Source organism: Archocentrus centrarchus, chromosome 1, assembly GCF_007364275.1.
Source record: "Archocentrus centrarchus isolate MPI-CPG fArcCen1 chromosome 1, fArcCen1, whole genome shotgun sequence".
NCBI lineage: Eukaryota > Metazoa > Chordata > Actinopteri > Cichliformes > Cichlidae > Archocentrus > Archocentrus centrarchus.
Genome location: NC_044346.1, coordinates 7,884,852 through 7,898,437, shown reverse-complemented (window position 1 = coordinate 7,898,437; position 13,586 = coordinate 7,884,852). Strand labels below are relative to the sequence as shown.

Sequence of the window (13,586 nt, the reverse complement as noted above, 5' to 3'; positions counted from 1 at the left end):
GTCTCAAAAAATCTGATGTGACAAGAAGGGACGGGTCTGACCGTGCAACCGCCTGACAACTTGTGATTGACAAGCCGTTAGCCAATGAGCATACAATTCAATTTCAATTCAGTTTGATTTCTATAGCTCCAAATCACAACAAGGCGTTTTACACTGTAAGGTAAAGACCCTACAATAGCACGGATAATCCTCCTTATGAAACCAGTATGACCAGGATTTAGAAAACAGAATTAATTGTTTCTTCAATGTGACCCAAAATAAGTGACTGAGCCCACAAGCTCAGCAGGAAAGTGATGACAGAGGTCAAGTCAGAAAGCTGTTTTCCCACACAGATTTCTATACGACTGGAAGCCTTTTTTTCAGCCGCGGCCATCTGATGGCATGTTTGTTTTGGCCTCACTTTCCAGACGCAGAAGCTACGTCCATATTTTATCATGTGTATTCCTACAGCTGAATATAAACAAGAAAGTGAACAGGGCTCAACAACACCCACCTGCCACATGCCTAATAGTGCCTTAGTTTAAGCCTAATTAGAGTTTAAATTGGCACGCTATATAAAAGAATGCTCCCTGTGCAGGTGATACGAAGGAGGAAATGAGAAACCAAACCCTTTTTTTTTTTTTTTTGCACCAGGCTGAGTAAACACGTGTCTGCTGTGAAGCTGTTCAATTTTTGGATTCCTTTTTTTTGGAGCCAGCAGTTCAGTTTCATTTCAGTTTTAGGGGGCTTAAAATCCCAAAATGTGCCATTATTATGATGTTACTGCTCCAGCAATATGATTTAATTGATTTGGAAAAAGCCTAAATAATCACTGTAATGCAATCATGCAAATAACATATTACAGACAATGGAACTGCCGGTAAAAATCAGATCACCTCTGTTAAATTGTGTGATTGGAGATCATTTTAGCTTGGTAATCTATAAATATATGTCACACAGCTTTTAACACTGGCTGTGATTCATACAGTAATAAAACAGCTTGGTTTATGGCACTTTGTAGTCTGTAATTTAAATGAATGAGATTCCCTTGAAATACTCGAGCCTTCGGTTTGCAGCATCAAGCAAGATGAACAACCAGGTGACTCTGAGAGAACGATATGGGAAAAGATTTGCTTAACTCTGTCTGAACACAGCGTTAGCCACATTAGCGCTCACGGAGGCTCTCCACATGGAGATTTAAGGACATATTTCAAGAGTCATCAGCCAGTCACTCAGATGGATAATTAGTCATGTAGTCAGTGAATATTGTTTTTCATTGTTAATTTCTGATTCCTGGCTCCATCTTTCTGTTGATATCGCCTCTGTCACAGCTTGTTAGCAGAGTCACACGACGTGTTCCTTTCACCCCTCCAACAGTCTGTTTCCCGAGCTGTTGAATTAAAGATACCTTATTACCTCTGTGTAAGGGTGGCATTTTAGTATGAAATTCCTTACGTGACCCGACACCTGCTACAACTCAAATATTAATTTTCACAGTAAATCTTATTCCTTTTCATAATCTTGCTGAACTTTTTCTTTTTCCTCATATCGTGCAGGGCAGACTTGGCGGGGACGAGGGTGTCAGTCGTGCTCATGACTACAGAAACGGAAGATTACAGATGGATTTTATTATCACTGCAACTCATCACTTCATTGTCATGAGCTCAAACAGCTCTCAGTGATCCTCTCATAATTTTACAGCTGAGCAGTTCTTCACTGCCAACTGCTTTGCTCTAAAAACTTAGCTTCCATTATCCAAACTACTTTTAGCTGGCCTCATCTCATACTTAGCTTTGAATATTTACAGAATGCTTTGCCCTCTTGATAAATACTTTCTTCAAGGTCTTTATATCACCAAGTTTTTCTTGGCATACTTTCAATACATCTTCTGTCAAAAACACTTCCATCTCCTTCTTTCCTTTGCTTTGACACTCTCATTTCAGCGTACCCAGCAGCCCTCTGGCTTTTTGTGAGGTTCTCATCGGGGTATGCAATGCTTCCTTTCTGCCTCTCAGTATATTTTTAGAAGTTGTTTAACACTTGATTCAATTGTGAAACATCTGAGGGTGGCTGTGGCTCAGGAGGCAGAACAGACTGTCTGTGGTTCGATCCCTGGCATGTCAAAGTATCCTTGGGGAAGATACTGAACCAAAAGTTGCCCCCCCCCCCCCCCCCCCCCCCCCCAATCCCTCCATCAGAGTGTGATTGTGCGAATGTTAGACTAAAACCACTCAGGCATAGACGGGGAATGAAAAAAGAAAGAAAGAAAGTCTGTGGGTGAATGAGGCTTGTAGTAAGAAAGCACTTTGTGTGCTAGAGTAGAAAAGCTCCATAGAACCTGTGAGAGAAGGAAAAAGGGGGTGGGGGAACAGCAGCAATTATTTTAGTCACTTGGCTCTAAAGACGTTAAATTTGGAGATTTGACTTTGTTTGTATACAGTGGTTTTGTTTTTAACAGTCCTCCCATTGTATGTATTACACTTTACAGACCATCAAAATGATGTTCATCTTTTATTGCAGAATTCTTTAGAGCTATTGCACAGGATTTTAATTTCTGGTGACTTCAACCTGCATGTCGATAATCAGCCTGACTCTACTGTGTCAGAATTTTTAGGTATTTTAAATTGTCTGAATTTTACTCAGCATGTCACCCAGCCAACTCACAACAAAGGACATAGTTTATATTTGATAATAACCCATGGTTTACCTGTGAAGATTACATCAATCACTGAACTTGGCCTCTCAGACCACTACTGCGTCTTTTTTAGTTTAACCAGTCCAGTTCAACACAACACGGCTGAGAGAACTGTAAGGAGAAGCTATCTTACCACTGAAGTGGCTGCGAGGTTTATAGACCTCCTTCAAGTCATTCCAGCAGAAATTCTACCTTCATCACTTGATCTTATGATTGATTGTTTAAACAGTAAACTCAGACTTCTTTTCTCTACCATTGACTGTTTTATTAATCCTGGTTTTAAAAATTTTAATGACATGGCTTTTAATCTAAACTCTGAGGACTTTGCAGCCCACTTCAGAAGTAAAATTGATAACATTAGAGCAAATCTTCAAGAGTCCCAGAACACACCTTTTTCCATCTGTCAGCCTTTTACACAAAGAAAGACTGGAGAATTTTGTCCTGGTTGATGCTAAGATGCTGAGAAAAGTACTCTCCCAGCTAAACAACACTACCTGTCTTTTAGACCCCATCCCCATTTCATCCTTTCAATCAGTTTGTGGTTCATTTATGGAGGAACTACTGAACATTGTAAATTACTCTCAGATACTGATTTTAACTGGTTTAAATTGTATCTTACTAATAGAGGATTCTTTGTAAGTATCAATGATTGCTTCTTCAGGTGATACAAAGTGAACTATGGCGTTCCACAGGGGTCAATTCTGGGACAAGTGCTTTTTAACATTTACATGCTGCCACTAGGGGGTATCATCAGGAGACATGGCATAAGTTTCCACAGTTATGCTAATGATGCACAGCTCTATGTTGCTGTGTCTCCTGATGACACAGAGCCAATCAATGCTCTTTTTAACTGCATCTTGGATATTAAGTCATGGATGGCAGCAAACTTCATTCAGCTCAATCCAGAAAAAAAGTGAGGTTTTGATCATCGGCGCCAAAACTCAGAGAGAGAAACTTTGTAACAAACTTTAGACTCTTGCACTAAACCCATGTGAGCAGGTTAAAAACCTTGGTGTATTATTTGACTCAGAACTTACATTTGAGGCTCACATAAAAAAAAAAAAAAAATTGCATTTTATCACTTAAAGAACATTGCAAGAGTCTGATTGTATCTCTCTCAAGCCAATGCAGACACACTGATCCATGCTTTGATCACTTGCAGGATTGATTAGTGCAATGTTCTTTCTGGTCTTCCAAAGAAATTTTTATCACCACTACAGCTACTTCAAAACCCAGCTGCACGTGTTTTGACAAAGACTAAACAAAAGAGCCCACATTACACCAATTTTAGGGTCTCTGCACTGGCTTCCAGTCACTTTCAAAGTTGATTTTAAGATCCTTTTGTTTGTTTTTGAGACTATGAACGGTTTAAGGCCTTCTTATCTTTCTGATTTACTTTTATCCTACAAACCCTGCAGAGCCTTCAGGTCCTCAGATAGGAAAATGTTAGTTATGGAGTCATGGAGAGGCATCTTTTAGTTCTACATTTATGGAACAGCCTACCTGAGGACTGCTGGGACTGTTGGGATTTTTAAAATCAAACTCAAGACTTTCCTTTTTAGTTTGGCTTTTTAAGGTGTTTGTATCTGTTTATCGATTTATTTTATTTTACTTTTCATTTACTTACTGACATGTTTTAATCCTCTGTTAATACACGTATGTTTATTTATTTAGTTTTTGTTATTTCACCTTAGTTGCTTTTATAATTAGGTTTTTACTTAATTATTTTGGTAGGATAGCATTTTCCCTTCCTACAGCAGAGACTATGTGAGTGGGCCTTAGTGGGTGCCCAAATGTCTCTAGGTGGGGGTGTAGGGACAGAAGGTGCAGTGAAGGGAGTGCATGTGTACAGCACTTTGAGAAGCATCTTTATTATATGAAAAGTGCTATATAAATAAAGTTTTGATTGACAAGCACAGTATGTTTACTACTCATTTATTTTAAAAACTGCTTGATGATTATCTTTTTTTAATGCAATTAATCCAAATACACAAAAAATAGCCTATTGTTTTTTCAGATGCAACCTTCCAAACCTTAGCTGTGCTGCTGTGTACTTTTCAGACAGAAGAGGCTTTCTGCTGGAAGCCCTTCCAAACAGGCCATACTTGTTCAGTCATTTTCTAATTGTACTTTCAGAAACTTTGAGATTTAACATGCTAACTGATGTAGCTCTTGGGTTTTTTGCAGTTTCACTGGGCATTGCACAGTCTGACCTTGGGGTGAATTTTCTCTGAATTCTGCTCCTGGGAAGGTGTGTTTACACATACCTGAATTCTCCACACCAGCAAACAGCCAAAACTTCTGCTTTTATTGAGGTGCTCACACTTGTAGATGATCAGTTAATTGGTTGCATTTGATTAGCGGCTTCTGGTTGTTGCTTACCCTTTTAATTAATTAATTCAATTAATTTCTTTTGTTTTGTTTTGTTTTTTTAATATGACTATACCATATTTAGATGAGATAGTTGGGTACTTAGTTATCAGCTAAAGCTAGCAAGCTTATAAAGCTACATAGTATAGACACAGATACCTACAATTAGTGTTAACTAACAGCTTGCTGTCATTTCAGACACTGAACCTTAAGCACAAACTTTGGAAGGAATGTACCACAGAGTCATACTGTTTGTCAGAAACCAGCTTTAAAAATGTTAACGTCATGCCTGAGTTATCACACATCTGTCAGTCAAAGTGGTCATGCCCCTAATAATACAAACTTTAAAAAAACAGGATTTGAACATATTCATTATACATGTGTGCATTAAAGCCAGGCAGTTCAACATGGGAGTCTGTGGGGACTGATTTGTATGGTCAGCCTCGAGTGGCCATTGGAGGAACTGCAGTTTATGTTGGTTCTCCACTGGCATCATTTTTCAGCCATGGTGGGACAGACGACGCCATTTTATATGTGTATTTTTCTGATAAACATGACAGTTTATTTGATAAACAAATGAAAGCATCTCAGATAAGGTTCAAAATGAAAAAAAAAAGATGATGATTAAAAAACTGATGAAGGTTTCAAAGCTCTGGAAACATTTGTAAGAGAAAGTGTCGTAAGGATTGATGCTTGACTTTAAAAAGAAAAGCTTTGAGAATCATTTTGAGAAAAGTCAATTATGACTTTTAAAGCTTCGCAATGTGATTTAAGGGATCAATTAAACATAGTAAGCAGAGCTTGAACTTGAATTGTGCTGTCAAACTGCACATATCAGGTGCTCCAACTCATGTTGTAACCCAACTGAGTCAATTAGGCTGATCAGAAATCCTGCCAAATCATTTCATAACATAATGCACTGCTGTGCAATTAGTTAATGGCTCGGTGTTTCTCTGAGCCAGCGCACTCCCCTGTTCAGAGAGGAGGATAAAGAGGAGGTGATGAGAGAGTCAAAATATCCCAGCATTTGGTCAACAGGCATTTTTCTCCAGAAATTAATCATAGAGACAAGAACAGAGGAGACCGAGAGAGTAGGAGAGGAAGATTATTATGTGATCTGAGCGTATTCCTCTCTGGGATTGATTGATAATCCACTCTAATCCACAAGAGAGTCGATTATTTATCTATTTTTTAAGATGCTTGCATTGGTATTTCAGGTTGGATTATTCCAGCAGCATTTTGAGGCTAAATGTACAACCCCGAAGAGCGGATGCAACTCTCACTGAGAGATTGTGGAATTATTTCTCTTTCGAACCATTGCTGGTTTTTCTGAGTGTGAGTTTGGTTTTTGTGTCCTTGTGGGTGCATAAATGTAGAGCAGACTGACAATTCTGGGTCAAATCAATCCACCTGGGGATTCCTCGCAGATGTTTCCAGCTGAATGTGGGTCAGAGACTGTCAGAGAGCTGATTAGGATGGATAAAAAAGGTTTTACCCACGCTGTGGCTGATCGACAGGAGAGTGGCCTAATTTAAAAAAAGACATGTATGCAGGTATTACAATAGACAGTGATGATGAGTGCATTACCTCAAACCACTGTACCAAATTAAACGATAATTAATGCTAGTTCAATTCAGGAGACTTGCAGTGTGTTTTCCACTATATTATATAACTGGACACCTGCACAAAATTACACACAAGGTAAGTTTTTTAAAATTATAATCATGCTGCATCACAAAGCTGTTAAAATTAGATCCACCTCGATCAGTGTCAGTATTAAATTTCCCAAATTTCCCCTCTGTGGGACAATAAAGGCTGTTTCTTCTTCTTCTTCTTCTTATTAAAATGCTCCTTATGTCTTTATGCTGTAAATGTATCAGATATAATTACACATTTACACAGTATGAAGGGTATTTCTGATGCTAAATCTGGTGTAGTTTTACTTCTTTGTTTCTTTTTTTTTAACTTGTGAAGAAAGAATTATTAAAAATCAAATAAAGAAAAGTATGGTTACTTTAGCCTTCTGGAAAAGGGGTGGTTTACGTTTCACTTGATTGACAGACTCTGAACCAATAGGAATGAAGCTCGGCAGTGCTGGGCGGGGCTCCGCTCCACGGATCTCTCTTGTTTAAAATGTCTCCTTAACAACCGAACTGGGAGTCAAGTAGCAGAAGTTTTCGAAGGGCAAACGCTTCGTAAGTAACTCATCTTTGCGTCACTCCACATTTAGCAAGTATCGATAACACACGGTAACTCATTACGGTATGACGGTGGATGTAAATAAGGCGAGTTTTAGATAGAAAACAAGCAGTAGCATCAGATGTTTGCCATGAAAACATGCTAAGCTAATTAGCCAGTTAGGGCTGCTAACCTAGTAAATTGCAGTCGCGTTTACAAGCCTACCGTGATGTGTGATATCTGATGACACTGTTTAAGTGTCAAACCGTTCATTCTGGTGTGGACTACGATGAGGGACTTGTTGTCAGCCAGTGAGGGCTAAGTGATGTTAGCTAACCTCGTCTCCAGACAGGTCATGTTAGCTACAGATGTGAGCTGACTCTGCAGAGTAGCTGCTGCTCCTGATTAAGTGACAGTCGGTGACACGCTCCGTAGACGGTGTTTTAACACGCAGAAACATGCTTTATTTGCAGGTGTCGGAATGGCTGGGACTGGCGAGGGGAAGAAAGAAGAGGCCGACTACAAGAGACTGCACAGCTTTCCTCTCATCAGGGTAGGAGGGAAGTGGCACAGTTCACCTGGACAAGAAGGTCCTGAGTGTGGATGAAACTTTAGTTTGGGGTGATGATGTGAAATAAAAACCTTATGCAAATGTTAGCTGCTGAGTTTTAGTGGATCCAGCTGTGATGTGTGATAAGGCTATAAATGAGTGAAGGACTTGATCAGCTTTAATTAATGCTTTTGGGAATGTCAGGTAGAGTCAGTATAGCACAGGCTACAACAGAAAAACTAGCATTACAAACTGAAACACTTCACATGCAAACATGACTGTTACTGATTTGTAGCGTCAGGTCACAGTAGGTACTGTAAAGACTAATTCATAGCTTAAAAATCACAGGGTTCACCTAAACTGATTATTTAAAAAAAGCTTGTTGGGAAATCTGATTAGCTGCAGTCAGTGAGAGTCAGTGTTTCCACCAATCACAGTCCACCTGTGATGCAAATCCTCACTCACAAGCAGTTTTTGCAGTCAGTATTTTCCCATCGAGGAATAATTAATGCTACTGAAAGAAAGACGCTGTTCTTGTCAGTGTAGGAAACTCAGTGGGAAAATGGCAGTGGTGGTATGCAACACTTGATGGTGTGTGTGTTTGACTTACATTTGGCACTAAGAGTCAGCGCATCTGCACTCTGAAATATAGTTTGTTGAATTAGTGTTTAATTTGTTGCACAATTCTTGTTTTGTTTTGCACAGTCTTAATTGCACAGTGCAGTACAGTATATGCACTTCAACACTACTCTGTGTGAATGCTGCTGGCTTTATTGCTGGTTTTTTTTTTATATTTTAGTTAGATTGTTTTTACTTCGTTTGCACTACTTCGTTCCAGGCAAAACACTGTTTTATTTCTGTTGTACCTTGCAACTGCAGAAATGACAACAAAGAATCTTGCATAATTTAGAAGCTTGTGTGCAAAGAAAACAAAGTATTATAAGATTCAGCCCAAGCTGCTTGTATTTGTCAACAAGAAAAGGCTGATGACACAACAGTAGTGAAGAGGACGCTGTTGTCACCAGTGCTGTTTATGGTCAAGCTGTGGCCTCTCCTCCCTGATCAGCAAAGCGGGAACTTGAGACAGTGAACTCAGGTGGAGTAAAATAGTTTAATAGTTGACAAGGAGACCACTTGCTAATGTAATGGCTAATAACTTCACAAACTGATAAAAGGCTTATCAAACCACCTATTCAGCAACCATCAGTGTGAAAAATTCATCTCACACCCACACAGAAAGCTGCTTGTTTACTTTGCCAGTGGGAAGTTTCTGGTAAACTTTGCTGCAGGCTGACAGCAGCCGTCCTCTGTCTCTGTCACTGCCATACCTGCAGCATGCAGGCATGAGTCGAAAGGGGGCTTGGAATATACTCCACTGCATAAAGGTTTGGTTGCTGAACGAGTCCATGTGGACCTTCGCGCTCATTGTCTGACGGTGACATTTACCTCACAAGGATGCAGACAGTCTAACACCCACGCAGGAGTTACTTTTGTGATTATTTTCAACCTTCTCCTTCTCTGAGTAAACCAAAGAGCATAGGCTGAATATCACAATAGTCATTTGGCCGTTGAACATGTGCACGCTGGGTAACACAATGTGCAGAAACTGAGCTCAAGTGTGGCTCACATCAGGCGTCATGTTGTCTAAGATTAGCAAACAGCTACTAAGCACTGCTTCACTGTTTCTGAAACATTTGACTGCAAAATAAACCCTGCAGCTATTGTCTGCATTCACACATTTGATGAGGACAGTCTGACTAAACACAGCATCACCATGACAGACAGTGCGAGGAAAGAACTGGCTCCCATGGCACGTTGTCTGACCACGTCAGGAGTAGTTGTTGAGTTAAAAAAGGAAAGCCGGCAGTCGGAGAGGATGAGGGGATGCAGTGTTGTTTGAGTTTGAGGATAAAAATGCAGACAATTTCAGTCAGCCTTGTAGAAGGAGTTCATGCACTTGTTTACACTGAAAAAAAAACAAAATATAAGGAGATCAAACCTTTAGCTCTACATCCTGTCTACAGTAGCGTAACTGTACAGTTCATTGAGAATCTCCCAAAGTGTAACGCCAGCAAAATGTATACTGTTTACTTCCCAAATCTTATTTTCTTTTTTTACTGATGTTAAGTTTAATTGGTGTTTATTGCTATCTGATTTGTATACATTTATGCCATTATCATTTAGTGCAAAGACTTATCATCTATTTGCCCTCAGCATACAGACATGCCAGAAGAAATGAGGGTGGAGACCATGGAGCTGTGTGTTACAGCCTGCGAAAAGTATGCCACCAACAATGAGGTGTGTATATTCTGCTCTCAGCTTGCCTGATCAGATCTGCTCTCTGTGTTGTGTTGATAGGGCTTCTGTAAGGGAATCTAATCACACTCTTAACAACTCTTCATAGAGTGCAGCAAAGATGATCAAGGAGTCCATGGACAAGAAATTTGGCAGCTCGTGGCACGTGGTGATCGGTGAAGGCTTCGGGTTCGAGGTCACGCATGAAGTGAAGAACCTGCTCTACATGTTCTTCGGAGGAAGCCTGGCCGTGTGCGTGTGGAAGTGCTCGTAGCACCTTCTCTCTGTCCATCCTCCCCTCTGACATGCTCGCTGGGTTGGAGACGAACCACCAGCTACCATCCAGATGCTGGTTATACTTGTCACCAGCCACTGTGACAGAAAACAGAAGCTCTCGTCCTGTTTAAAAATGCAGTTGGCAGCGAAAATAGTTGAAAGGGAATTTTGATTGCAACTTGGCTGGTAGGTCTAAAAATAGCTTTTCGCCTTGTCTGTCGCTGTTCTTTTCCTCTCTGTTTTCAACCGTCCATCTCTCCATTAAATACATTGGAGAAAAAAAAAGAAAAAAAGAGGCCATAACATTTGTGAGCATGCATGTGCAAGCAAGTTCAACTTTTACAAGAATTACAGCCAGCCAGGGTCTCCAATGTCCTTTACCCTCATTCCTCTGCAGGGAGCGTGTGCTTGTGTTGAGTGTGTTTATGTTTGTGTGTGCTGGACACACACTGTTTTTTTTGAAACAGCATCACGTCATCGCCGAGCTCAGCAGTTTGAGGAGACTGTGCAACACTAAGCCGTCCACGCCGTCTGTAACTTTACACGTGTCTTTCTCTATCCAACTGCACTAGTGTTTCAATAAAATTTGTAAGATTTTTTTATGTGTACATATTTTGATGCAACTTGAAAACACTTCTTTTTAAGGAACAGTGTCATCTTCTTACGAGTTAAAGGCTCAGAGTCTTCTGAGCTCAACCCTGAACCCGACCCCACCTTTTCTTCTTGTTAAGGTGTTTGTAATAATCTCTAATAAAACCATCGCCCCACTGGGTGATAATAGCAATGTGATTGTTTTCATGTTGATGCCAGTTTTAATGATCCATTGGAATGGATCATTATGTGTGAAGTGACCTGATTGTATAATAAACTGAAATGTGGTTAAAAAGGAAGCTAATCGCCTCTTTTTTTGTTCTTTGCTGTGTTTGCAAGTGACTAAAGAGCTTCCATTACAGTGACTGCGGTTCACGCTGCATATTTTGGGTTAACTTTATGATAAATGCAGTTTATGTGAACTATCTGCTGAGACAAAAGGAGATTTGTGGCAAGCTGAGAGCAAACTGGAACTGTTAGAAGGGATATGATTTGTCCTTGAAACATAGTCAAGCCAATTATACTGACAGTAGTGACTGCATCCAGCACTGAAAATGACATTTGTCTCATGTATCAGTGCAAGTGAATTTGAAAGAATGAAATATACGCTTCACACAGAGGAATAAAATGCCAGCAGCTGCTTTTGCGTGGCTTTTTAAGGAGAGAAAAATACACAGAGGAGGAGAATAAAAATGCTTTTTAAAAAAAAATCTGTCAAGGCTTTATGTTCATGCAGGAAAAACAAAAACATCAGTGATGGAGTGCTGGGATGGTGAAGGCCTGACTCAGACATGATTTCCCAGAGAAGCTGGAGAGTTTTGTTGAAAAATATAGTCTCGTTTACAGTTTAAATGTTATTTCCCACTAAAAGCTAAGGATGTGTTTTATCAGATAAAAAATAAGATGTCATAAAGTTAAAATAAATGCTTATATATTTTCGATGAATTCCTTGTTGGATCCAACAAGAACATCTACAGTTGTGTTCACTCCAACATGAGTAACCAGATCACTGTTTTTTAGTAGAAATTATTACAGAGTCATAGAAAACCAACAGACCCAACATTCATGACATGTATGCTCCTGAGTCTGTGTAATTGAATAATTCAATGGAAGGGGCATGTGAGGTCATTTATTCTGTGAAAAACCAATCAGGTGGCCCTTATTTAAGGATGAAGCTGGCACATGATACACATGCATTTCTCTGAGAACCTGAGAAGAATGGGTTGTTCCAGACATTGTTCAGAAGAACAGCGTACTTTGATTAAAATGTTGATTGGAGAGGGGAAAACATATAAAGAAATGTGGAAAATGGTAAGCTGCTCTGCTAAAATGGTCTCAGTGCTCTAAAATGGCAAAGCAAAACCAGAGACGTGGATGAAAACAGAAGACTACCATTGGAATGGATGGAAGAGTAGCCAGAATGGCAAAGACTCAGCTGATGACTCAGCTCCAGGGTGACAGAGACAGTCTGAAGTTACCTGTGAGGTCTGTGACAATCAGAAGACGCCTGTGTGAAGCTAATCTGTCGGCAAGAAGCCCCCATAAAGTCCCACTGTTAAAAAAAGTCACGCTGAAGAGGATATAATTTACCAAAGAACACATCGACAGGCCTGTTGAGAAATGGAGAAATTTTGTGGACTGGTGACAGTAAGATTGTTCTTTTTGGGTCCAAGGGCTGCAGACAGTTTGTCAGACAACCCCCAAACACTGAAGTCAAACCAGAGTACACTCTGAAGACAGTAAAGCATGGTGATGCAGGCATCACGATACAGGGATGTTTCTCTTACTGTGGTGTCGGGCATATTTATCACACAGCAGGGATCATGAATCAGTTTGCATATATCAGAATACTTGAAGAGGTCATGTTGCCTTATGCTGAAGAGGAAATGCTCTTGAAATGGGTGTTTCAACAAGACAACGACCCCAAACACACTAATAAGCAAGCAGCACCTTGGTTCCAGACCAACAAAATTAAAGTTACTGTATGGAGTGGTCAGCCCAATCCCCGGACCTTAATCTGATAGAAAACATTAAAAAAAAAAAAAAAAAAATGCTGTTTCTGACACAAAACCAAGAAATGCAGAGGAACTGTGGAAAGTTGTCAAATCATCCTGGGCTGGAATACCTGTTCACAGGTGCCAGAAGTCGGTCGACTCCATGCAACACAGATGTGAAGCACTTCTCAGAAACAGTGGTTATCCAGCTAAATATTAGTTTAGAGATTTTTCCATTTATACAGTAAATATTTGAGTTTGTAAAGAAAAATGCAGACACTGCTATTTTTTTAACAGCCTAATATTCATTTTTCTTCATTTTCTGTCAAGTAATTAAAAAATTGATACATTTTTCTTAATGTCTTGACTTAGAATATAATGTGCAGTGTTCCCAATGCCTGGAAACAAAAACTATTATAAGGATTCTGAGCTTTATTCATGTTTTTGAATGCACTGCTATTATTTTGAACACAACTGTAGCTTGTTGCTTCTTCTGCGGCTTCAGTGAGGGTCGCTCAAGTTCAGGTAATCTATTTTAAATGTATCAGTGTAGCATCTGTAAAAATCAGTCTCAGTGAAATATAACACCTACGTCTACAATGCTGCTAAAGACGAGCGCTCTGATCTCATCCTTATGTTACACTCAGCCCTGAAATTA

The 13,586-nt window shown here is 39.8% G+C and overlaps 1 protein-coding gene across 1 annotated transcript; it reads left to right on the top strand.

Annotated features, from left to right (window-relative positions):
* Positions 1 to 7,132: 7,132 nt before the first annotated feature.
* LOC115787333 (dynein light chain 4, axonemal) lies at positions 7,133 to 11,233 on the top strand. The gene is made up of 4 exons (XM_030740037.1): positions 7,133 to 7,239; positions 7,696 to 7,775; positions 9,987 to 10,070; positions 10,177 to 11,233. Exons 2-4 carry the CDS (start codon positions 7,704 to 7,706, stop codon positions 10,339 to 10,341), a joined length of 321 nt encoding a protein of 106 aa, XP_030595897.1. The 5' UTR covers positions 7,133 to 7,239; positions 7,696 to 7,703; the 3' UTR covers positions 10,342 to 11,233.
* Positions 11,234 to 13,586: the final 2,353 nt, after the last annotated feature.